Source organism: Corythoichthys intestinalis, chromosome 16 (assembly GCF_030265065.1).
Source record: "Corythoichthys intestinalis isolate RoL2023-P3 chromosome 16, ASM3026506v1, whole genome shotgun sequence".
NCBI lineage: Eukaryota > Metazoa > Chordata > Actinopteri > Syngnathiformes > Syngnathidae > Corythoichthys > Corythoichthys intestinalis.
The window spans coordinates 42209941-42237568 of NC_080410.1; the positions used below are offsets into that span (position 1 = coordinate 42209941).

General features: G+C 40.2%; 1 protein-coding gene across 3 annotated transcripts; it reads right to left on the bottom strand.

The window, feature by feature from the left end:
- On the bottom strand, positions 1–27586 carry LOC130904694 (uncharacterized). 3 transcript variants are annotated; one of them, XM_057817638.1, is made up of 13 exons: positions 27448–27586; positions 24978–25041; positions 24765–24908; positions 24564–24693; positions 22013–22164; positions 21797–21935; positions 16384–16550; positions 8560–8721; positions 8350–8491; positions 8150–8280; positions 7754–7927; positions 5986–6024; positions 1–519 (listed from the first exon to the last, which is right to left on the bottom strand). In XM_057817638.1, exons 2-13 carry the CDS (start codon positions 24996–24998, stop codon positions 91–93), a joined length of 1830 nt encoding a protein of 609 aa, XP_057673621.1. In that variant the 5' UTR covers positions 24999–25041; positions 27448–27586; the 3' UTR covers positions 1–90. The 3 variants fall into 3 exon arrangements, with proteins under 3 accessions (XP_057673621.1, XP_057673620.1, XP_057673619.1); XM_057817637.1 differs by having other exon boundaries at positions 24978–25050; XM_057817636.1 differs by lacking the exon at positions 27448–27586 and having other exon boundaries at positions 24978–26243.
- Between the last annotated feature and the right edge of the window lie 42 nt (positions 27587–27628).

Here is a 27628-nt window from a genome sequence, read left to right on the forward strand (position 1 = left end):
ATGAAGTACTCACTTTTTTTACTTAAAGCAACACTAGGTAACTTTTCAGTATTGGTCTATTTTTTGGGAAAAAGTTAGGACACCCCTGATTTAGTGCTTATGAGCACCATCCTTCCTGTCTTTCTTGGCACCCCCTTTTGCATTCCCCTTCCCTCGAACTGGATCCCCTTTGTGTTTCTGTCCGCCTTGAGTCGCTCCCGTTTGCAGGTGCGCTGCATGAACCTTTTCGATTAGAGAGAAACAGTCTTCTTCTGGTGTGATGGCAGAGCCCACTCGTCCCGGAGAATTACCGGGATGCGCCTTACGGGCCGCTTTCGGCTGGGGCGACGACGGCCGCGAGCGGGGATTTCTCGGCGAAGGATAAGGGGACTTGTTGTCTTCTTTTGGGACGAGGTTGAGGTTCAAGGACACGGGTCTTCCGGGTCTCGGACTCAGAGGGATCATGAGGTTTTCTCCCGGGGCACCCAGAGTGAGGAAGACTTCCGGAAAAGTGCAAGGCTGGTTGAAGTTTTTATGTCCCTTGAAGAGGTGAGCAAAGAAAAACAGTTAAGTGGATAAAATATATACAGTGTATCACAAAAGTGAGTATACTCCTCACGTTTCTGCAGATATTTAAATATATCTTTTCATGGGAAAACACTGACAAAATGACACTTTGACACAATGAAAACTAGTCTGTGTGCAGCTTACATACAGTGCCTTGCAAAAGTATTCGGCCCCCTTGAATCTTGCAACCTTTCACCACATTTCAGGCTTCAAACAAATTGATATGAAATTTAATTTTTTTGTCAAGAATCAACAACAAGTGGGACACAATCATGAAGTGGAACAACATTTATTGGATAATTTAAACTTTTTTAACAAATAAAAAACTGAAAAGTGGGGCGTGCAATATTATTCGGTCCCTTTACTTTCAGTGCAGCAAACTCACTCCAGAAGTTCAGTGAGGATCTCTGAATGATCCAATGTTGTCCTAAATGACCGATGATGATAAATAGAATCCACCTGTGTGTAATCAAGTCTCCGTATAAATGCACCTGCTCTGTGATAGTCTCAGGGTTCTGTTTAAAGTGCAGAGAGCATTATGAAAACCAAGGAACACACCAGGCAGGTCTGAGATACTGTTGTGGAGAAGTTTAAAGCCGGATTTGGATACAAAAAGATTTCCCAAGCTTTAAACATCTCAAGGAGCACTGTGCAAGCCATCATATTGAAATGGAAGGAGCATCAGACCACTGCAAATCTACCAAGACCCGGCCGTCCTTCCAAACTTTCTTCTCAAACAAGGAGAAAACTGATCAGAGATGCAGCCAAGAGGCCCATGATCACTCTGGATGAACTGCAGAGATCTACAGCTGAGGTGGGAGAGTCTGTCAATCAGTCGTACACTGCACAAATCTGGCCTTTATGGAAGAGTGGCAAGAAGAAAGCCATTTCTCAAAGATATCCATAAAAAGTCTCGTTTAAAGTTTGCCACAAGCCACCTGGGAGACACACCAAACATGTGGAAGAAGGTGCTCTGGTCAGGTGAAACCAAAATGGAACTTTTTGGCCACAATGCAAAACGATATGTTTGGCGTAAAAGCAACACAGCTCATCACCCTGAACACACCATCCCCACTGTCAAACATGGTGGTGGCAGCATCATGGTTTGGGCCTGCTTTTCTTCAGCAGGGACAGGGAAGATGGTTAAAATTGACGGGAAGATGGATGCAGCCAAATACAGGAACATTCTGGAAGAAAACCTGTTGGTATCTGCACAAGACCTGAGACTGGGACGGAGATTTATCTTCCAACAGGACAATGATCCAAAACAAAGCCAAATCTACAATGGAATGGTTCAAAAATAAACGTATCCAGGTGTTAGAATGGCCACCTCAAAGTCCAGACCTGAATCCAATCGAGAATCTGTGGAAAGAGCTGAAGACTGCTGTTCACAAACACTCTCCATCCAACCTCACTGAGCTCGAGCTGTTTTGCAAGGAGGAATGAGCAAGAATGTCAGTCTCTCGATGTGCAAAACTGATAGAAACATACCCCAAGCGACTTGCAGCAGTAATTGGAGCAAAAGGTGGCGCTACAAAGTATTAACGCAAGGGGGCCGAATGATATTGCACGCCCCACTTTTCAGTTTTTTATTTGTTAAAAAAGTTTAAATTATCCAATAAATGTTGTTCCACTTCACGATTGTGTCCCACTTGTTGTTGATTCTTGACAAAAAATTAAAATTTTATATCTTTATGTTTGAAGCCTGAAATGTGGCGAAAGGTTGCAAGGTTCGAGGGGGCCGAATACTTTTGCAAGGCACTGTATCTTTTCATGGGACAACACTGACAAATGAAAGGTAGTCCGTGTGCAGCTTATATAATAAAGTTAACTTATTTTCCCTCAAAATAACTCAAAATATAGCCATTAATATCTAAACCCCTGGCAACAAAAGTAAGTACACCCGTTAGAGACGACATCCTTAAATGTCCAAATTGAGTACTGCTTGTCATTTTCCCTCCAAAATGTCATGTGACTCTTTAGTATTACTAGGTCCACGTGTGTGTATAGGGAGCGGGAGTGTTCAAATTTGTAGTGCAGCTCTCACACTCTCTCATTCTGGTTACTGAAAGTTCCAACATGGCACCACATGGCAAAGAACTCTCTGAGAATCTTATAAGATGTATCGTTGTGCTACATGAAGATGGCCAAGGCTACAAGATGATTGCCAACACCCTGAAACTGAGCTGCAGCACAGTGGCTAAGATCATCCAGCGTTTTAAAAGAGCTGGGTCCACTCAGAACAGGCCTCGGGTTGGTCGTCCAAAGAAGCTGAGCGCACGTGCTGAGCATCATATCCAAATGCTTTCTTTGAAAGATCGTCGCAGGAGTGCTGTCAGCATTGATGCAGAGATTGAAGAGGTGGGGGGTCAGCCTGTTAGTGCTCTGACCATACGCCGCACTCTACATCTAATTGGTGTGCACAGCTGTCACCCCAGGAGGAAGCCTCTTCTGAAGAAAGCCCGCAAACAGTTTGCTGAAGACATGTCAACAAAGCACAGGGTTTACTGGAACCATGTCCTATGGTCTGATGAGACGAAGATTAATTTGTTTGGTTCCGATGGTCTCAAGCATGTGTGACGGCGACTAGGTGAGGAGTACATAGATAAGTGTGTCATGCCTACAGTCAAGCATGGTGGTGGGAATGTCACGGTCTGGGGCTGCATGAGTGCGGCAGGTGTTGGAGAGTTACATTCCATTGAGGGAAACATGTACTGTGAAATACTGCAACAGAGCATGATCCTCTCCCTCCAGAAACTGGGTCGCAGGGCAGTGCTCCAGCATGATAATGACCCCAAACACACCTCCAAGATGACCATTGCTTTACTAAAGAGGTTGAGGGTAAAGGTGATGGACTGGCCAAGCATGTCTCCAGACTTGAACCCAATAGAACATCTTTGGGGGATCCTCAAGTGGAAGGTGGAAGTGCGCAAAGTCTCAAATATCCGGCAGCTCCGCAACGTCGTCATGAAGGAGTGGAAGAGCATTCCAGTGGCAACCTGTGAAGCTCTGGTCAACTCCATGCTCAGGAGAGTAAAGGCAGTTCTGGATAATAGCAGTGGCCACACAAAATATTGACAGTTGACATGTTGAATGTTAATATTGAAAACTTTCACTGTACTCACTTTTGTTGCCAGGGGTTTAGATGTTAATGGCTATATTTTAAGTTATTTTGAGGGGAAAATAAATGAACTCTATTATATAGTGGTGTCAACAATAATCGATGCGGCGACGCATCCCGATGCGGGGCATGGACGATTCGATTCGATGCGGGCAACAAGCCGAATCGATTCAGCGCATTTTAAAATATATAAGTACGTTCAAAAATCTTCCCTGCGTAATTCCGGTGATGCAACGGATTTGGTTTCCCCATTTGTATTATTATTCTCATGTTTCATTTTTTACACACCGTTTAACTCTGGTCAAGTTTCCCACCAACCTCGTAAAAGCCTAAATGTCTCCAGATGTCTGCTTTCAATGTCTTCGCTGCATCAATAATCTTTCTCGCTCCCTCTTTCTCCGCTTCAGCCATTGTTATGTTATGTCCTATCTCTTAGAGGTTAGATCTTGTGCCCGAACCCGATTAACATTTTGGGCAATTCGGGTCGGGTTGGGCCCAAAATGTTAAGCATTCACGTTCGGGTCGGTTCGGGTCGGGTTGCCGCGCCGGACTAATGAATTATTAAAAAAAAAAAAAAATGGGACAAAACCAAGAGCAGGCTCTCTATATTGTGCATTTGCTTGTGCACGCACATGAACGCCATGGCCCGAATGTTTTTTTTTTTAATATTAAACTTTCCCAGCGTTATTTCGTTGTGTAAATGCTTTTATAATGATCATAAAAATATGTAGACTATTTAAAACTTGTGTTTTTTCTCTGCCAACTGAGAATTCGTTACGAAAGACACTTTTATTTATGCATGCAAAGGCAACACAAATGTGATCCTTTTGAATCTTCTCCTCTGTGTGTCTGCAAAACCGCATGTTTTTTTAATTTTTTTTATTTTTTTAATATTAAACTTTCCCGGCGTTATTTGGTTGTGTAAATTCTTTTATAATGATCATAAAAATATGTAGACTATTTAAACATTAAGAAAACTTGCGTTTTTTCTGCCAACTGAGAATTCGTCAGGAAGGACACTTTTATTTATGCACACAAAGGCAACAGAAATGTGATCCTTTTGAATCTTCTCCTCTGTGTGTCTGCAAAACCCAAGTTTTTTTTTTTATATTAAATTTTCCCAGAGTCATTTCGTTGTGTAAATGCTTTTATAATGATCATAAAAATATGTAGACTATTTAAACATTAAGACAACTTGTGTTTTTTTCTGCCAACTCGAAGAAATGAAAATAAATTGCTGCTGCTGCGTTTTTTTTCCGCGTAACTCCCAAAAATAAACAAATTTTTTTGGGGTTTTTCAGGCTGGGCCTGCAAATCTAGTTAATTGATCGGGCTCGGGCCGGGTCGGGCTTCAATACCAGCGGGCCGTGTCGGGTCGGTTGGATTTTTTAGGCCCGATCTAACCTCTATTACACATATATAGTGGGCTAGGCATACATTTTACTTTTGTTCTACATTGCAATTTAGTTTATGTTTTGTTTGCCACTGAACTGATCCCTGGATTGATATTGCGATAAAGATGCTGCTGCACTACAATATTTTCTCTGTCGTTTTCTTTAATATTTACTTGAATATTTTTATTGATGGGTCATTGTGACTAAAATACAGTGACTGTTATTACTGATTTTGCACAGGAGTTCAGATGTTGCACTGTGTGAAAGGCTGCTACTGTGTGTAAAAAAAAGAGAAAGCCCTGGTCTCATTCAAAGCACTAATTAAATGCTGTGATCTGTTTTTTTTATATATATATCTGAAAGTATTTTCATTTGACTTCAACCAGGAGTGAAACAAGAGCCAATAAAAAGTTGTTTAATGTCTGACCGCTTTTGTTGCCTCATGATTCACGAAAAATATGCTTTGCTTTAGAATTTTAATGCATCCCACGCTTTAATGCATCGCGATGCATTGCCGAATCAAACCGAATCGAAGCGTGACCCTCTGAATCGAATCGAATCGAATTGTGGCCCTCTGAATCGTAATCGAATCGAATCGTGAGGGCAGTGCCGATGCACACCTCTACTAATATATAAGCTGCACACAGACTAGTTTTCATTGTGTCAAAGTGTCATTTTGTCAGTGTTGTCCCGTGAAAAGATATACTTAAATATCTGCAGGAATGCGAGGGGTGCACTCACTTTTGTGATACACTGTATTGTAGTTTTGGACTATAAGTCACCCTTTTTATGAGTTGCTGTGTATAACCATTTGGTGAACGAGATACATTTCACAAACTACATGTGAGTTTGTGCCTTGTTTGAGCCTTGTATCGCAAATTGTATCGTATCGTGAGCTACCCAGAGGTTCCCACCCCTACTTACCATCTGTGGTGTGAAACTCATTGACACTTTTACAGTCATCTGGAAAAAAATACAATGTATTATCATTGAATGCTGTAATGAGATCCCCGCCCCTCAAAAATAAAAAAAATTGTCCAAATACAGTGGGGCAAATAAGTATTTAGTCAACCACCGATTGTGCAAGTTCTCTTACTTGAAAAGATTAGAGAGTCCTGTAATTGTCAACATGGGTAAAATGAGAGACAGAATGTGGAAAGAAAAAAACAGAAAATCACATTTTTGATTTTTAAAGAATTTATTTCCAAATTAGAGTGGAAAATAAGTAGTTGGTCATCGACAAACAAGCAAAATTTCGATTTCTGGCTGTCAAAGAGGTCTAACTTCTTCTAACGAGGTATAACGAGGCTCCACTCGTTACCTGTATCAATGGCACCTGTTTTAACTCATTATCGGTATAAAAGACACCCGTGCACAACCTCATTCAGTCACACTCCAAACTCCACTATGGCCAAGATCAAAGAGCTGTCGAAGGACACGAGACAAAATTGAAAACCTGCACCAGGCTGGGGAAGACTGAATCTGCAATAGTTTTGTAAAACGCTTGGTGTAAAGAAATCAACTGTGGGAGCAATTATTAGAAAACAGAAGACATACAAGACCACTGATAATCTCAATCGATCTGGGGCTCCATGCAAGATCTCACCCCGTGACGTCAAAATGATAACAAGAACGGTGAGCAAAAATCCCAGAACCACACCGGTGGACCTAGTGAATGACCTACAGAGAGCTGGGACCACAGTAACAAAAGCTACTATCAGTATCACAATGCGCCGCCAGGGACTCAAATCCTGCACTGCCAGACGTGTCCCCCTGCTGAAGAAAGTACACGTCCAGGCCTGTCTGCGGTCCGCTAGAGAGCATTTGGATGATCCAGAAGAGGACTGGAAGAATCTGTTATGGTCAGATGAAACCAAAATAGAACTTTTTTGTAGAAACACAGGTTCTCCTGTTTGGAGGAGAAAGAATACTGAATTGCATCCGAAGAACACCATACCCACTCTGAAGCATGGGGGTGGAAACATCATGCTTTGGGGCTGTTTTTCTGCAAAGGGACCAGGACGACTGATCTGTGTAAACGAAAGAATGAATGGGGCCATGTATCGAGAGATTTTGAGTGAAAATCTCCTTCCATCAGCAAAGGCATTGAAGATTAGAAGTGGCTGGGTCTTTCAGCATGACAATGATCCCAAACACGCAGCCAGTCCAACAAAGGAGTGGCTTCGTAATAAGCATTTCAAGGTCCTGGAGTGGCCTAGCCAGTCTCCAGATCTCAACCCCATAGAAAATCTGTGGAGGGAGTTGAAAGTCCGTGTTGCCCAACGACAGCTCCAAAACATCACTGCTCTAGAGGATATCTGCATGGAGGAATGGGCCAAAATACCAGCAACAGTGTGTGAAAAGCTTGTGAAGAGATACAGAAAACGTTTGGCCTCTGTTATTGCCAACAAAGGGTACATAACAAAATATTGAGAAGAACTTTTGGTATTGACCAAATACTTATTTTCCACCATGATTTGCAAATAAATTCTTTAAAAATCAAACAATGTGATTTTCTGTCTTTTTTTTTCCCATATTCTGTCTCTCGTGGTTGAGGTTTACCCATGTTGACAATTACAGGCCTCTCTAATATTTTCAAGTGGGAGAACTTGCACAATTAGTGGTTGACTAAATATTTATTTGCCCCACTGTATGTATCGTATGTTTATCATCATGACAGTGGCTTGCTTACCTGGGCCGTGGAATCATGTGTCCTTTGGTACTCTGTCTCGCAGTTGAAGGACGCATACTTTGGGAGGTTGCTGCCCGATGGAGCAGTTGCAGTTTTGCCTTCGGGGGCACGTGCTTTGACCCCATGTCTTTTGGATGGTGTGCTTTCATTCACAGTGATTTGTGGTGCACTGACCTGCCAGGTTGGTGAACAGTGGATGATTAAGAAGGAGTTTCTATGACATTGACAATTGTGTAGCACGGATAATGAAAATAAAGCAACAAGAAAATGCAATTTTTTAGAGAGAAATTTCAAAATTCTGGATCGGAATCTCAAAATAACGAAATTCTAAGTGTATCAAGTGTGATACATAAGGGTATTAAGAGTTAAGGTGTCAACTAGTGTAACAGAACATACTGGACTCCTGTCGCGTTTTCCCTCCATAGTCCCGCTTATCCCTGGCAGGGAGGGAAGACACAACCTCTGGTTGTCCAGCCTGCGAGCCTGACTGAGGGCCACCATGCGGAACAACGCGTCCGCTTCTGGACCTGTACGAAAGATGTCAGACGTTAATAAGACGACACACACCGTGATCCCTCCGTGTTTGATTTTGTGACCTGCGGGGGCTTCTTTCGGGCCGCGTGCGGGTGAGCTGGGCGTGCTTCTGCTTTGCTGCAAAGTGCAACGCTGCTCTTCCATACGTCCGCTCTGAGCGTGACTCAGCATTTTTAGGAATTGCTGCTGTTCAGCTGTAGAGAACTTGGAAAAACGAAGAAATAAGACAACATTTCCTGATGGACTTTCCCGTCTCTACTTAGGTGCTTCACCTGTTGTTGAGGGTTACTTCTATCTCGGTTTAGTGAACCGGACCGCTTTGGAGCTTTATCAGGAAGCTCTGAAGCGGATGAGACTTTACGCTGGGGCGTCGGGGTGCCCAAATTCTGGAGTACATGAGGAGCTGAACATCTCTGGTCATCGAGCCTAGAACCCTGTTGTGAAACAGCATTGATGGAAAAGCGTGCTTTAAGACTATTGGGTTGAAGTCAGAGGTGGGTAGTAAAGTTACATTTACTCCGTTAAGGTTACTTGAATAACTTTTTGAAAAAAACAAGCGCTTCTAAGAGTAGGTTTACCACGCTATACTTTTCATAGATCCCTTATTTTCCGCTTAAACCGGGGTTGGGTAACGGGGGAAACAGCTTTAGCATGGAAGCCCAGACTTCCCTCTCCCCTGCCACTTTAACCAGCTCCTTCGGCGGAAACCCAAGTCGTCCCCGGGGCCTCCCTCCGGTGGGACATGCCCGGAACACTTTTTCAGGGAGGCGTCCAGGAGGCATCCGAACCAGATGCCCAAGCCACCTCAACTGGCTCCTATCAACGCGGAGGAGACCCTCCCAGATAACCGAGCTTCTCACTCCAAGTGAGAGCCCGGACACTCTGCGGAGCAAACTCATTTCGGCCACTTGTTCTTTCGGTCACGACTAGGCCTGAACGATATTGGAAAAAACTATTGTTGCGATTTTTTTGAGGTGTGCAATATATTGCGATATTATATTGCGATAGTAAAAAAAAAAAAAAAATATATATATATATATATATACATTTTTTTTTTTTTTTTAAAGAAATTTTCACTAGATGACTTGAATAGCTGTTTGGAAATACTTTGCATGACACACCGTGACCACAGTGTATTCATATAATACCGTTTCATTTGTGAATGATTAAGATTGCTGTATTATTATGAAGGGATCCAGGAAGCAATGTCTGCACAAAATAGATAATTTATTGAACACAATATTTGACACTTCAACAGCAGCAAATACATTAAATGACAAATAAAAGAGCAGGTGCATTCGTCCCCTAAGTTTTTGACAAAATATAACAATAAATAAAAACTTCTGTAAAATAACAACAAAGTTGTAAACATAGTTGAACAAAAATATTAAATATGACAAATAAGAGTTGTTCACAAACTATAACAATAAATAAAAACCTCAGTAAAACAATAAAGTTGTCAACATATTTGAACTTAAATATTAAATCTGTCAAATAAAGGTGCAAGTGCATTAGTCCCCTGAGTTGTTTACACAAAATATAACAATATAAAACTGCAAAACTGCAACAAAGTTGTAAAAATATTTAAAAAATATTAAGTATCAAAACTTTATGTGCAGCTGTACTATAGTTATTTGAAAAATACGATTTACAATTAATTTAAATATAAAAGAAACAGAAACTCAATTGAACTTGTAAATAATTGAACTGAATAACAGCAAATAACTGATGAATAACAGAACCATTTTAACTCCCAAATTTCCTGCCTTCCTGATAGCTGTCACATGAATAAAAAGAAAAGACATTCCTGCTGCTGTGTTATGTATTTGTCTGCATATCGTCCACCTTCCTTGCTCAGCAATTCTCAACTGGGTCTCATAGGTTTTTGGCCAAGACTACTAGTTTATCCACCATTGCAGGCTTGAGACAACAACGTTGGCACGTAACAATGTTCCCACCTGTACTAAAAAGCCTCTGATGGGAAGCTCGTAGCAGGAATGCATAGATACCTGCGTTTTAAATGGTCCCACATGTTCGACGGATTACTTCTTGTTGAGGCAACCATGGCGAGGCACTGTCAACAGGGCTGTTTTTTGTTCCTTATATTCTTGTCGATAGCCAAAATACTTCCAAAACTCCTTTTGGAGACAGTCTTCCCTATTCAACGTGTTGCTTGCTTTCACTTTGAAAACGGTCCCTCCTCCCTCCACTCCGCTGTAGCAGGGGAGGGGGAGGAGCCGATGACTGCGAGTTGGAGGGAATGAGATGAGAGGCTGTGCGCTCTCCTTCGCGCTCCTTCCTCAAAACAAACGTTTGTGGATTTAAAAAAATGAAATGAAAAAACTATCGCACGTCCTTGCGATGGGACTATTGCGCATGCGCACATCGCGATGGCGATGTTTAAACGATATATCGTTCAGGCCTAGTCACGACCCACAGCTCGTGAATATAGGTGAGGGTAGGAACGTAGATCGACTGGTAAATCGAGAGCTTCGCCTTTTGGCTCAGTTCCTTCTCCAACTCTATGGACCGGTGCAGAGTCTGTATCACTGCAGACTAGGCATGTGCCGGTATGAGATTTTGATGGTGCGATAACCGTGAGCAAAAATACCGCGGTTTTACGGTATCACGGTATTGCAATCATAGCTCCAAAATGTGTTATTTTGAGAGGTATGGGTTAAAAAACAAACAAAACAACAAAAAAAAAAACTTTTTTATGGGATTTTTTTATTTTTCAGAAAATATTTGCAAATTGGAACATGAATATTATGTAAAAATAAGTAAATAAACAGAAAAATATTTTAAATAAAATTAAAATAAATACAACTTATATACTACCCGCAGCCACAGCTCAGGTTGCTCAAGTTTGGAGCAAGAACTAAATTAATTGCTATAAAAAAGTAAAAACACTTCTAAATAAAATTGGAAAAATTTTGACTGTACTTTTTTTTTTTCTTTTTGAGGGGGCAAAAGCTCAACTGAAATTTCGCCATTTTCAGCCACTGTGTCAACTTTAGTCTACATGTCATGCCTTTGTGTTAAAAAGACGCAAAATTCATAAGTTAAAAATGGATAAGTTAGTTAAAATGTGAATGTTGTTGTGTAAAGGTTTCATCTAAAAACACTGGGAGTGAGACCTCCCCTTGTCCAGCGAGCGTACATTTGTGCTTAGGGCAAGATCATCTGTCGCAATTAGCGATCTTTGATGTTATCCCTTTTCCTTCATTCAAGCTTGTTTCTCAGTGGCCATGAGATTTATAACCTCGCCGAAGTTGCTCTCCCAGCTAAGACTAGGCTAACATTCGTCTTTGTAAGTGTTTAGTTAATTTGTATTTTGAATTTGAAAGGAAAATGTGTGTTTTGTTTTTGGCAAACTTTTTCATGGATGACTTCCTCACATTCTGTTGTGTTTGTGCGAATGAAGCTACTCACACGTGTAAAATACTATTGTACAACGTTTTAAAACTGTATATTTCAGTTTCCATGATTTGAGACCTCCATAAATTCAAGAAAAGTACCCCTTTTGTTTGGAGTGTTTCTTTTTTGGTGTTTAGCAGAATAGCGTTACTGACACACACACACATCAACAACCGGAGAGGGAGGCTGCCGCTCCAAGATACTTCTGGCTGCATTTTTGAGACTTGTAAAATAGCGAATACCGTACTACGGTATGACAGAAAATTTTTGTGGTTTTGAAACCGTAACGTTTTCATACCACGGTAAACTTTGAAACCGGTAACCGGCACATGCCTACTACAGACACTGCACCGATCCGCCTGTCGATCTCCCGCTCCCTCCTACCCTCACTCGTGAACAAGATCCCAAGATACTTAAACTCCTCCACTTGGGGCAGGATCTCATCCCTTTCCGCCTGAGGCCCGTTGTCTCAGATTTGGACGTGCAGATCTTCATCCCAACTGCTTCACACACGGCTGTGAACCGCTCCAGTGAGAGTTTGAGGTCACGGCTTGATTAAGCCAACAGCACCACTTCCTCTGCAAAAAGCAGAGATGCAATGCTGATGCCACCAAAACGGACCTCCTCAACACCTCGGCTGGGTCTAGAAATTCTGTCAATAAAATTTATGGACAGAACAAAGGGCAACCTTGATGGAATCCAACCTTCACTGGGAACGAATCTGACTTACTGCCGGGAATGTGGACCAAACTTAGAAACCAACAGGGACCAAACAAACCTTACCAGGGGGCTCGGTAATAGGTTCTCCCGAAGCACCGACCACAGGACTGCCCGAGGGACACGGTCGAACGCCTTCTTCAAATCCACAAAACACATGTAGACCGGTTGGGCGAACTCCCGTGCACCCTTGAGGACCCTGCAGAGGGTGAAGAGCTGGTCCACTGTTCCACGGTCGAGACGAAAACCACACTGTTGCTGATTCTGAGATTCGATTTCCTGATGGACCCTCCTCTTCAGCACCCCTGAATAGACTTTACCAGGGAGACTGAGGTGCGTGATCCCTCTATAATTGGAACAGACCCTCCAGTCTCCCTTCTTAAAAAGTGGGAACACCACCCCGGTCTGCCAATCCAGAGGCACTGTCTCCGATGTTCACGCGATGTTGTAGAGGCGTGTCAGCCACGACAGCCCCACAAAATCCAGACCCTTTAGGACAGACATGTCCAAAGTCCGGCCCGGGGGCCAAACGCGGCCCGTGGTCAAATTTCATCCGGCTCGCAGCCTCTGTCATAAAACCCATAAGATCTGGCCCACACATAGACTTAATAAATTGAGCAGCATATAAAGTAGCTTACACTAAATGCTGTTCCTCATTTACCTACTAGAGGGAAGCAGCACTCTGAGTGACATCAATCCGTGTGACGCTTTACCCCAAATTTTCTAAAATGGCGACAATAAACAAACAAAAAAATTGACTGTGAGGGCCGGCGCTTCAAGGGTAGGTGGAAATTGGACTACCGTATTGGCCTGAATATAAGACATTGAAATAAGACTGAAAAAGTGGGGGTCGTCTTATATTCACGGTCGAGACATTGTACCCATTCACGACATTAGATGGCGCCAGATATCATTGAAGCCATGTTCTGTCATGAGAGATCTCAACTATTCTCAAGTTTAACCAGTTTGCATTATTTTATTGCAATGTTTTTCCTTATTTTGATTTGTTTCAAGACTACAATTACAGTAAGACTTCACTTTGATGGTTAATGCAGTTATTGCAATTTTGTTGTTTTATCACAGAAGATTGGTTTATTTACATTTCAAAAACCAGAAGCCATTCGTTTACGAATGTGATAGCACTTTAGTTTACATATTTAAATGTTCAGATATTAAGATTTGAATGAGGCAAAATAACATGCTTTTTCTCTCAAATATATTGTTATAATCATGTGTTTCATATGTACTGGAATTATTTTCTGTATAAAAATGAATTTGGTGTTCAAAAAGTATTTTTTTCAAACTTGAGTCTTGAAAAAAGAGGGGGTCGTCTTATAATCAGTGCCGTCTTATATTCAGGCCAATACGGTATTTCTTGACTGAAATACGCAACAACTGTGTCTGCCTCATTTGCCAGGAGACAGTGGCCGTTTTTAAAGAGTCAATGTCAAGCGACATTACCAAACGAGACACGCTGAGATGTACGACAAGATTGCAGGGAAGGAACGCTACAAGAAATTGAAGCAACTTAAAGCTAGTTTGTTTAAGAAAAAAAAGTTAAGTGAATATTCAACTGCATGTGAAATGCATGTTTCAAATGAACCAGAACACATGCTTAAGATACTTAAAATGATAATAAAAAAGCAAATGTAAAACAGAATGGCTTGCTAAAATTTGTTGAAATACATTGTTGTTGTACGTAAAGAACCTCAGCCAAGGTCGGCCCCTGACATTTTTACCACACCAAAACTGGCCCCCTTTGCAAAAAGTTTGGACACCCCTGCTTTAGGAACTCCGGGCAGATCTCATCCACCCTTGCAGCTTTCAAACCACCTCAGTGACTTCGGCCCCAGAGATAGGAGAGCCCACCTCGGAGTCCCCAGACTCTGCTTCCTCTAAGGAAGGCATGCCGGTGGAATTGAGGAGGTCTTCTAAGTATTCTCCCCACAGACCGTACCAAATCTCCACTATAGTAATATTTAATTCAGTATTCTTTTCACCGAAATGCTTTTTTTGGTTGTTGTTGAGTACATTTTTGAATGACTACTTGAGTAAAATTATTTTGAAGCAAGGCTACTCTTACTTGAGTACAATTTTTGGTTACTCTACCCACCTCTGGGTTTAGTTGAGTCTAACGCTACGTTCATACTACAGGTCTCAATGCACGAATCCGATTTTTTCGTGTTTTTCCGACTCGAGTGAGGCATTAACTTGACGGTCTGAACGTTGGGTCTGAGCTGGACCATTTCAAATCTGATCTGGGTCACTTTCGTATGTTGTTCAAATCCGATCTGGGCCACATTTTTCCAGACTGTCACGGCGGTCTGTACTGTCCAGTCTCTCAAATCGGAATCCATGCCGCAATTACGTCATCAAAAAGCGAGACGCTACGGTAGCGGTGCAGCTGTGCCTTATTAGCGCCTAGCTTGCCTTGAACACGGCTTTTTAGGAAGGGTCGGACTTGACAACAGTCATAAAAAAAAATAAAAATGGGCCTGAGAATGATCGGTTTTCTGTCTGCTCCATACAAGCAATATTTCAACATTGCTTACGCGGCCGAGAGTCAGGGAAAACTGCTCGTATGTGTGTGTGTGACATGCACGGACAGTGCGTGCATGCTATCAATCCATATACCGTAATTTTCGGACTATAAGCCACTACTTTTTTCCTTCATTTTGAATCCTGCGGCTAATAGTCAAGTGCGGCTTATTTGTTGATTAATTTGGGTTAATAGGCAACACATGCCTCCCAGCATGCATTGCAGCAATACAGATGTAAATAACAGTCAAAATTCATGTTCTGTGCGAATTATTTATTCAGTTACTGTACCAGTTGTTTCATTAATTCCTTGTTATGGTATTTGGTAAAACTATTTGACAGCGGCGTCATAAGACTGTCATAAGACCATCATAACTGTCACATGACACTATCATGGGCATTACTGAATGCTTATGACAGATGTCATTAAGTGCCATCCAGCAAATTATGTTACTAACTCCATTCATGTCCAGCTCGAATCTTTTACATCCATCAAAAGTGAGATAATTTGCTGAATAACACTAAATGACATCTGTTATAAGCATTCATTAATGCAGATGACAGTGTCATGTCATAATTATGAATGGCTAATGACAGTCTTACGGCGCCACTGTCAAATAAAGTGTAACCAAATACCATAACTAGTCATTAAATGAAACAACTGGAAACGTAACTGAATAAATAATTATCACAGAACATGAATTTTGATATATATTTGAATTTTGATTGCTTTTTACATCTATTGTGCTGCAATGCATGCTAGGAGGCATGTTGGACAACAACAGTGTTGACAGCAGGTGGCAGAAGAGACTGACTGTCTCCCCCAAGGGAGCAGTGATGGCGAACTGACGCTGCTTGAAGCAATGAAGCTTTGCAGCCAACTGGTTCAAAGCTTCATGGTGGTTCATTTGGTCTTCTGACCGTCGTATGATGCCGCTGTTTAATGATGTGTTACCGGTTAAAATCTTTTGGTGTAAACATCCCATAATACAGTGAGGACAGCTGCGGCTTATAGTCCAGTGCGGTTTATCGATGAACAAATGCTGTTTTCGTGTCACATTTGGTGGGTTGCGGCTTATAGTCAGGTGCGCCTTATAGTGCGGAAATTACGGTACTTTGAATAAAAGCCTAAACTGGGATTATTTATGTCTGTTATTTGTGTCCTCTTTTTAAAAAGCAAAATATGATATCCCTGAAATGACGGATGACAGCCAGCATGTGTGGTCATTTGTTTTGATGCTTCTGCGCATGCGGGTCGTCTTGCTCAGCGCGTGTCGGACTGTGAATTAGTGCGCATGCGTAGTACTTGAAAGGTCTCAATGGACAAAGGCAGTCTGAACGGGCACGCCAAAAAACCACATATGGCAAAAAATCGGATTTGTGCATTAAGACCTGTAGTATGAACCTAGCCTAAATGGACAGACCTGGACTTTGGAGACCATGTAACACAAATAACTGGCATCTGGGTTGGGCGTTTTGGTCGCGCCTCCATTTTGAATCCCAGGCAAAGATGGGAGTGTCACTCGTTGGTCGTCCAGACGTTTGCCTTGCGAGTTGGCAAGCATGTTGAAGAACTTGTCAGAATCCGGGCCTGCCAGCACACAATCAGGCATATTAGTTAGGTGACAAGTAGTGATGGTTTAATACAGGAGTGGTTGTCAGAGTGTGGTACAAGTACCAAAAGCGGATCGTCTAATAGGCGTGGGAACCTCTGGGTACTTCACGATACGATACGATTTGCGATTAAAGATTCTTGATAACCAATATCCTACAATATGGTAGTATAACAATTATCGATACATGTCAGGTCAGGAAATAATCCAACAACATTTCACTATACAATAAAAGACAAAAAAACCAACAACCCTTTTGCTGTGAATTCATCTCATCACTAGTAGACATCCAATCTAACATTCGTTCAATCACGGCCATACCTCCCACTTAAAATGGATTGGATGTCTATGGCAGTCAATGGGAACCAATGTGTTAAATTTGGGGCCTGTCAGGTCATTTGCTGTTGATTTTCATCACTTCCAGTTGTTTTGGGGCATTTATGGGTCATTTCCTGTTGATATTTGATTACAGAACAACGAGAAAATATTTCGTCAATGAGCAATGTTCTCATGACAATGACAAGACGATAAACTAAAAACGTGTCTTGGAAAAGTAAAACGTAACGAGACGAATGTCAGTTTTTGTCTGACGAGACGAAAACGTGACGGAAATGCTCCAGTTCCCGTCATATGCTAGCAATGTGTGATAATAATTACTGTACGGGTGGTTAGCCTGCGTCGTAACAGTGTTTAGTTGTGTCACTCATGTGACGTACTGGGCCCAAACCGCTGCTCTCTCCATACTTTGGAAACACATGGTAAGATTTGTTTTCTTATTTTGGAAAGAGAGAATATACAATGTTAATTTAGCCTTTAAAGGTCTGTGCTGAGTGATCATCACACATTAAATGTAACACGTAGCATTTGCGTTAGCATCAGCATTTAGCGTGGTGAGCATTGTCTTAAACCTTTCTTTTTTTTATCTACATACAGTTTGAGGCATCCAGATGGGTATTATTACTGAAAATAATGTACTTTTTTCCCTGCTGAGTGCGTATTATCATCACCAAGTTGGTGTTGTCCTTGTTGACGCTACAGTATGTGCTCCTTTGTCACTGTTCTTTTGTAATGGCGTACCGCAAGCAACACGTCACTTCCGCTCATTAATATTCATGACATTAGCCACTATTGCTAAGGGGGGACATGCCACCATTTGTCCCTAATAGGAAATGAATGGAAATCGTGCACGAAGGAGATGTTTACAGGGCTAAACCTACTAATTATCTCCGAAAATGACGTCCCTGGTGCCAAATTCACTGGCAAAGATGTGGAAGAACATAAAAATGTTCAGTTAAAGAGATGGCTCGAGTGTCGAAGGCTGAAAAGGACGAAAAAAAAACGAGCCGCCCTAAGCATAGCCTTAGCTTTTTTATCTATGCGACTGACAATGACATTCTCCCGTTTCAACAAGCTACCCTTTACCACCAGCCCTGTCTTTCTTATATATTATATCCTCTGGTTGTCCTACGTCTCTGACTGTTCTTGGGGGTAATTTAGTTAGTTTTGTGTAGCGATCGCAAATGCTACTCAGTGACAGCCACTGAACACTTTTAATTTTTTCATTGTTTACAAATAGAGATGTCCCGATCGATCGATCGGGTCCGATCACGTCATTTTCAAAGTATCGGAATCGGCAAAAAAATATCGGACATGCCTTTTATAATATATACATATATATTTTTTAATTAAATCGTTTTCTAATTGTATTTAATGTTACAGACAAATTGTCTTACACTCATCCAGAGTCTTTAGTTTTGGCTTAAAGTGGGGCTGTCAAATTTATCGCGTCAGTGGCGGTAATAATTTTAAAATATTTAACGCAATTTACACATGCGTTGCACTACCCACTCATGCATTGTCGCGTTCAATCTATAATGGCACCGTATTACGTATACATAGAACTAAAAGGCAACGTAAAATGAGTAGAGAGAATTTTGGCAGCCTTTGAGCCTTTTTTTAATTGGCTAAAGCCTTACAATCCCTCTCTCAACGATCAAAAATATCGTGAGAAGCAATGTGGGGAAAAAAGGTTGTAATTGAGCTTTTTCTTAACACGCTAATTTATTTCCCAACACTGAGAAGATATATCAATTGGTACCATTACGCACAGTCATGGTTGCACTTCCCATCATGCATTTGGGCAGAAGTTAAATGGCTGAATTATCATTTACTGAAAGCTCATAAAAATCCACTATATGGCAATATTTAGTCACAATATACAAAGTCACATTTGTCCTTTAAGAAGTCTTTCTATCCGTGGATCCCTCTCACAGAAAGAATTTTAATAATGTAAATGCCATCTCGAGGATTTATTGTCATAATAAACAAATACAGTACTTATGTACTGTATGTTGAATGTACAGTGCCTTGCAAAAGTATTCGGCCCCCTTGAACCTTGCAACCTTTCGCCACATTTCAGGCTTCAAACATAAAGAGATAAAATTTTAATTTTTTGTCAAGAATCAACAAGTGGGACACAATCGTGAAGTGGAACAAAATTTATTGGATAATTTAAACTTTTTTAACAAATAAAAAACTGAAAAGTGGGGCGTGCAATATTATTCGGCCCCCTTGAGTTAATACTTTGTAGCGCCACCTTTTGCTCCAATTACAGCTGCAAGTCGCTTGGGGTATGTTTCTATCAGTTTTTCACATCGAGAGACTGACATTCTTGCCCATTCTTCCTTGCAAAACAGCTCGAGCTCAGTGAGGTTGGATGGAGAGTGTTTGTGAACAGCAGTCTTCAGCTCTTTCCACAGATTCTCGATTGGATTCAGGTCTGGACTTTGACTTGGCCATTCTAACACCTGGATACGTTTATTTTTGAACCATTCCATTGTAGATTTGGCTTTATGTTTTGGATCATTGTCCTGTTGGAAGATAAATCTCCGTCCCAGTCTCAGGTCTTGTGCAGATACCAACAGGTTTTCTTCCAGAATGTTCCTGTATTTGGCTGCATCCATCTTCCCGTCAATTTTAACCATCTTCCCTGTCCCTGCTGAAGAAAAGCAGGCCCAAACCATGATACTGCCACCACCATGTTTGACAGTGGGGATGGTGTGTTCAGGGTGATGAGCTGTGTTGCTTTTACGCCAAACATATCGTTTTGCATTGTGGCCAAAAAGTTCAATTTTGGTTTCATCTGACCAGAGCACCTTCTTCCACATGTTTGGTGTGTCTCCCAGGTGGCTTGTGGCAAACTTTAAACGAGACTTTTTATGGATATCTTTGAGAAATGGCTTTCTTCTTGCCACTTTTCCATAAAGGCCAGATTTGTGCAGTGTACGACTGATTGTTGTCCTCTGGACAGACTCTCCCACCTCAGCTGTAGATCTCTGCAGTTCATCCAGAGTGATCATGGGCCTCTTGGCTGCATCTCTGATCAGTTTTCTCCTTGGTAGATTTGCAGTGGTCCGATGCTCCTTCCATTTCAATATGATGGCTTGCACAGTGCTCCTTGAGACGTTTAAAGCTTGGGAAATCTTTTTGTATCCAAATCCGGCTTTAAACTTCTCCACAACAGTATCTCGGACCTGCCTGGTGTGTTCCTTGGTTTTCATAATGCTCTCTGCACTTTAAACAGAACCCTGAGACTATCACAGAGCAGGTGCATTTATACGGAGACTTCATTACACACAGGTGGATTCTATTTATCATCATCGGTCATTTAGGACAACATTGGATCATTCAGAGATCCTCACTGAACTTCTGGAGTGAGTTTGCTGCACTGAAAGTAAAGGGGCCGAATAATATTGCACGCCCCACTTTTCAGTTTTTTATTTGTTAAAAAAGTTTAAATAATCCAATAAATGTTGTTCCACTTCACGATTGTGTCCCACTTGTTGTTGATTCTTGACAAAAAAAATTTAATTTCATATCTTTATGTTTGAAGCCTGAAATGTGGCGAAGGGTTGCAAGATTCAAGAGAATACTTTTGCAAGGCACTGTATATATTCGTCCGAGTTTTATTCATTTTTTTCGTAATGCATTGCCAAAATGTATATGATCGGGAAAAATTATCGGGAATGATTGGAATTGAATCGGGAGCAAAAAAAAAAGCAATCGGATCGGGAAATATCGGGATCGGCAGATACTCAAACTAAAACGATCGGGATGGGATCGGGAGCAAAAAAACATGATCGGAACAACCCTATTTACAAATCTTAATTCCATAACTTATTTAGACTTCCCCCTTACTAAAGTTTATTTTTTACAACAGAAAATGTAACCATGGCAGTCAGATACCATTTTCATTCTTTTCAGGTCATTCATTTTCAGACAGAAGCAGCACGGCACGTCACGCTAAAAATTAAGTTAAAAATATCAAAAAGGCTTACGTCTTTGTCCTCTGAAAGACAATGCCAACCCAACAAAATGTTTACTGCATAAATGTTTACTACCGAGCTGGCGTTAAAAGTCCGCGCAAGTTGATTCAGTGTTCACATTTTTTTCTCCGAGTTTTTGGTTTCGGGAAACGTATGAAGAAAACATCCTACATATGTCGTAATGTCTAGAGTCATTTCTACAAGTTCCAAAAAAGTCATGTGTGATCGGCATGTTCGTTTTTGAAAGATTACCGGAGAAAAGTAGCACAATTAACAAGCTTTCTATGTGACGGCAGGTCTATAATGTCCCACTCATGCTTTACTTCAGCTTTACGAAGTGAAGTCATGGATTAAAAATAGCATGCGTGCGGTATGCCATTGTTGGCAATCTTTAATTTATTTTTGGACAACAACTGTAAAATTTTACAAATGAAGTAATCGTCTACTAAAACTAGACAAAATTTTTATCAACAAAAAATAGACGAAGACGAACACATTTTGAAATGACTAAGATATGACTAAGACTAATATGTTTTTTAGTCAGAAAGACTAAGACTCAAACTCAACAGAAAGTGACCTATAAATGCCCAACGTTCCAGAGGCACTGTGAGTTCACATAGTTGGTGAATGTTCTGTGTGTGAAAATTGACCCGGGCTTGTTCTGCTTACTGAAGAAAAGCCTTTGTTAAATTTTGAAAGCGCTATGCTGGATGGCTTTCGTGAAATCACATCTAAAAATGTGTGGCTGTTACTGGCTCTCTTGGTCAAGAAGGTACCAATATCTGCTCTAATACTTCATTTCAGATTTTGAAAAGTGTCCGTCCGTGGCTCCCAGCGTTGTCTTATCTGTGGTCGAAAAAGCTTTTTGAGTGTTAAAGGTTGCGGACCGCTGCTCTAACCTGTTGGTACTTGGCTCCTGGTGCGTTGCAAGTCCGAACCGGGACTGAAGGAGGCCGAACGGGAAATGCCAGAAGCGGAATTATCCTCAGCACGCTGAATTTGTGGTAGGGAGCATCTTTGATCTTCCATTCTGCTATTCTGAACATGTTAAAAAGATTCATTCATCTTCTGTGCCGCTTCTATAAAGAAAATTCAGCATTATATGATATAATAACCTGGACTTTGGAGACCATGTAACACAAGTAACTGGAATCCCCGTCAGAAGTCGACGCCTTGTCTATTCCGGGTAGCGACGGCATGGACACTCGCTGGTCGTCCAGCCGGCTGCTCTGAGTGTTGGCCAACAAGTTGAAGAAGGATTCAGAATCTGTCAAAAAGTGGGCAAGATTTGACACCTTTCATGCATTTATTATGTTTTTTTTTTCCTCAAATGTTTTTATTTCATATAGGACAAGGGAGAATATTTTGTAGTCGTTATTGACATCCAATTGTGCTGCCTGCAGGTATTTTGCGATGGGCAATAAATTTAAAAAACAAAACAAAATTTGAAAGAAAAAAAAATTGAAGGCTCCATTGTGAGGGGATATATTAATAAACTTGAGAGAAAAAAAAAAAAAAAAACTTTTTTTACCCCCCAGAATCCATGAATGACAGAAAATATAAATGATGCTGAATTAAACAATAATTTAAAAAATATAACTTTCAATAATAAATGAAGAAAAATTGTAATGAATTGAAAAAAAAAAAGAATAAAGACATAATTTGTGTGGCACATGTGTATTTTGCGCTGGAAATTTTATATATATATATATATACAGTTGTGGTCAAAAGTTTACATACACTTGTGAAGAACAATGTCATGGCTCTTGAGTTTCCAGTTATTTCTACAACTCTGATTTTCCTCTGATAGAGTGATTGGAACAGATACTTCTTTGTCACAAAAAACATTCATGAAGTTTGGTTCTTTTATGACTTTATTATGGGTGAACAGAAAACAGTGATCAAATCTGCTGAGTCAAAAATATACATACAGCAGCGCTAATATTTGGTAATATGTCCTTTGGCCATTTTCACTTCAATTAGGCGCTTTTGGTAGCCATGCACAAGCTTCTGGTTGAATCTTTGACCACTCCTCTTGACAGAATTGGTGCAGTTCAGTTAAATTTGATGGCTTTCTGACATGGACTTGTTTCTTCAGCATTGTCCACAAGTTCTCAATGGGGTTTAAGTCAGGCCATTCGAAAACCTTAATTCTAGCCTGATTTAGCCATTCCATTACCACTTTTGACGTGTGTTTGGGGTCATTGTCCTGTTGGAACACCCAACTGCGCCCAAGACCCAATCTTCGGGCTGATGACGTTAGGTTATCTTGAAGAATTTGAAGGTAATCCTCCTTCTTCATTATCCCATTTACTCTCTGTAAAGCACCAGTTCCATTGGCAGCAAAACAGCCCCGCAGCATAATACTACCACCACCGTGCTTGACGGTAGGCATGGTGTACTTGGGGTTAAAGACCTCACCTTTTCTCCTCCAAACATATTGCTGGGCATTGTGGCCAAACAGCTCGATTTTTGTTTCGTCTGACCACAGAACTTTCCTCCAGAAGGTCTTATCTTTGTCCATGCGATCAGCAGCAAACTTCAGTCGAGCCTTAAGGTGCTGCTTTTGGAGCAAGGGCTTCCTTCTTGCACGGCAGCCTCTCAGTCCATGGAGATGCAAAACACGCTTGACTGTGAACACTGACACCTGTGTTCCAGCAGCTTCTAATTCTTGGCAGATCTGCTTTTTGGTGATTCTCAGTTGAATCTTCACCCTCCTGACCAATTTTCTCTCAGCAGCAGGTGATAGCTTGCATTTTCTTCCTGATCGTGGCAGTGACAAAACAGTGCCATGCACTTTATACTTAAAAACAATTCTTTGCACTGTTGCTCTTAGGACCTGCAGCTGCTTTGAAATGGCTCCAAGTGACTTTCCTGACTTGTTCATGTCAATGATTCGCTTTTTCAGATCCATGTATGTATATTTTTGACCCAGCAGATTTGATCACTTTTTCTGTTAACCCATAATAAAGTCATAAAAGAACCAAACTTCATGAATGTTTTTTGTGACAAAGAAGTATCTGTTCCAATCACTCTATCGGAGAAAAATCAGAGTTGTAGAAATAACTGGAAACTCAAGAGAGCCATGACATTATGTTCTTCACAAGTGTATGTAAACTTTTGAAAACAACTGTAAATTCAAATACCAGAGCTTAGCCTCAAAGGGTATAAAAAATAAATAAAGGCGGATCTGAGTGAACAAACTTGCATATCAAAAGTCCGCTAGCTTAAATGCTATAAAATTTTAACTTTGTTTTACAATGCTATTAACAAATTGTTCAAATATTCCCACAAAAACTGTTGGATGTACTTATAAACTAAATTAAATGCATAAAAAAACATTAGCTCAAACAAAAATTTACCTTATTAGCCACAACCAAGGGACGTAATATTATGTTGGTCTTAACAGGGAGCAGCTGTATTTAGCAATGTTAAATGAGTTATGTCATATTCACTGTTGCCACTAGAAGGCAGTGAATCTACCCAAATCAATAAAACTAACTGCAAACGCTTTCAAAACTAACCATTACAACGCCACTCTAATTAAACAAATCTTTAAAGCAGCAAAATTTGATTCGAAGACTTTTTTTTACCCGAATTTGTCGAGTTAATCAATTAATCGTTGCAGCACTATTTGAGTTACATTTCGTGACTTTAGCCATTTACCTTTGTTGGAAGCATCAGAAAGGGACTTCCTCTCAGTGTGCCTGGGAGTGCATGGCGCACTCTGGCTAGGATCCGTCGAGCGCCACTGCTCCACATTCATTAACTTTTGCTGCTCATCAGACGACGGCGTCTGTCAACGCCAAAACAATGCAATCAAGACACAAAAAAACAGAAACCTGATCAATCAAACCGGGTGTTAACCTTGACAGAATTGCTGCGGGCTTGCTCAATGGGAACCTGCAACTGGTTGCTGGGCAACAACAGCAGCCTCCTGTTAAAATCCGGAGTGCTCTGGGTCACTGAAATCTGAGGTGCAGAGCCGTGATGTTGAAAAACTCTCGCCTCCTAAAAAAAAAAAAATGAAGGCGACGCTTGTGGAATGTTGACGTCACAACAAGGAGAGTTTTCAAGTACCTGATACTTTGCCGCCGCCATGAATATCCCTCTTCTTTTATGTCCAGAATCTGCTATGGTTTTCCTATGGAATCTCATATTTCAATACGTAGAGTGGAAATTTTGTTTTTATTACTATTTTACTTGAATAATTAAAAAAAAAAAAAAAAATGGTGACACTTTATTTGACAGTGGTATCATAAGACAGTCATAATTATGACATGACACTGTCATGAGCATTGAATGATTATGACAGACTTCATTAAGTGTCGTCCGGCAAATGTTGTCACTTTCGAAAGGATGGAAAAGATGCAGACTAAATGTAAATGGAGTTAGTGACAAATTTTGATTCTAAATTCTTGGTGACACTTAATGACATCTGTCATAAGCATTCATTAATTCACATGACAGTTTAATGTTATAATTATGACAGTCTTAAGACGCCACTGCCAAATAATATGTCCAGTCCACATGTTTTACAAGTAGAGGTACCACTGTGTGAATATATATATATATAAATGTATATTAAAAAAAATAACCAGATTAAAAAAATAAAATAAAAAAATAAAAAAAAACAGCAATTTGGGTAACAGTTTGAGTGGCATCATAAGACTGTCATAGGACCGTCATAATTATGACATATGACACGACACTGTCATGAGCATTAATGAATGCTTATGACAGATGTCATTAAGTTTCAATTTTGTCACAAACTCTATGTCCAGTCGGCATCTTTTACATCAATTCAAAAGTGACATCATTTGCCGCATGACACTTAATGACATTTGTTCTGTCATAAGCATTTATTATTGCTCATGACAATGTCATAATTATGACAATCTTATGATGCCACTGCCAAATAATATGACCAGTCCACATCTTTTACAACTGTAACGCTGTATATGTATATAGATAAAAAATAACATGAAAAAAAAAAGGAAAAAAAAAAAAGCAATTTGGGTAACAGTTTGAAAGTGGCGTCATGAGACTGCCATAATTCTGACATGACACTGTCATGAGCATGAATGAAAGCTTATGACAGATTTCATCAAGTTTCAATTTTGTCACTGACTTCATTTATGTCCAGTCGGCATGTTTTACATCCATTCAAAAGTGACATCACTTGCCGCATGACACTTGCTGACATCTGTTGTCATAAGCATTCATTCATGCTCATGACAGTGTAATGTAATAATTATGACGGTCTTGTGACACCACTGCCAAATAATATGTCCAGTCCACGTTTTACAAGTAGAGGTACCACTGTGTGAATATACAGTACTGTGCAAAAGTTTTAGGCAGGACACCTGCCTAAAACTTTCGCACAGTACTGTATATATATTTTTTTAATTGTTAAATTAGGATCATGGAAGCTTCCACTTGGGGAAAATATATACATACAGTATATCCTGTATATACATAATATAATAAAATTATACAGTACTGTGAATATATATATATATATACACACACACACATATCTTAAAAAAAAATAACCAGATTAAAAACAAAAACAAAAAAAAAACAGCAATTTGGGTAACAGTTTGAGAGTGGCATCATAAAACTGGCATAGGACCGTCATAATTATGACATATGACACGACACTGTCATGAGCATTAATGAATGCTTATGACAGATGTCATTAAGTTTCAATTTTGTCACAAACTATGTCCAGTCGGCATCTTTTACATCAATTCAAAAGTGACATCATTTGCCACATGACACTTAATGACATCTGTTCTGTCATAAGCATTTAATATTGCTCATGACAATGTCATGTCATAATTATGACAGTCTTATGATGCCACTGCCAAATAATATGACCAGTCCACATATTTTACAAGTACAGGAAACACTGTATATGTATATAGATAAAAAATAACATGGAAAAAAAAAAAAAGAAAAAAAAAGCAATTTGGGTAACAATTTTGAAAGTGGCGTCATAAGACTGCCATAATTCTGACATGACACTGTCATGAGCATTAATGAAAGCTTATGACAGATTTAATCAAGTTTCAATTTTGTCACTGACTTCATTTACGTCCAGTCGGCATCTTTTACATCCATTCAAAAGTGACATCACTTGCCGCATGATACTTGCTGACATCTGTTGTCATAAGCATTCATTCATGCTCATGACAGTGTCATGTCATAATTATGACGGTCTTGTGACACCACTGTCAAATACTGCCGCAATCTGTAATCAATTTAAAAAGTTAATAAATAATACATAAATAACAAACAAATGTTATCCTTGTAAATTTTGCTTATGATATTTTTTTCTTTTCAAAATTCAAAAGTTGTCAAACATAGCTCAAGTGAATGAAAGGTTTTGGTGGCGTTTTTACCAAAGTTAGCCCAAATGAATCAGCAAAATTAGTTCCTCTTTCTGGGAATCCTTGATGCAGCCCAACTCTATTTAAATTGAGCTTTAGACACTATTACAACATTAGTATTTGTAAGCATGATAAAGAATGTAAACTCTTCTCACCATCACAACATGACGTTCCTCTTCTAAAGTTCCTCAACACTGTAAAGGAATCCTAGTCACGTACAGCTTGGGCGCGGTCCGTTCGTGTACATGACACGCCTCAAACCAAAGGCTTTTAAATACAGTTAAGTGCCGAGTATTAACCCGTCGCTATTAGAAGTTCTTAATATTGCTATCTGTA

Coding starts and splice junctions, on each gene's coding strand:
- LOC130904694 (XM_057817636.1), bottom strand. CDS start 25,055: ATGAGATTCCATAGGAAAACCATAGCAGATTCTGGACATAAAAGAAGA. Junction 24,694..24,764: donor CCCGCAGCAATTCTGTCAAG/GTTAACACCCGG, acceptor TGGCGTTGACAG/ACGCCGTCGTCTGATGAGCA. Junction 8,281..8,349: donor CCCGAAAGAAGCCCCCGCAG/GTCACAAAATCA, acceptor TCTTTCGTACAG/GTCCAGAAGCGGACGCGTTG.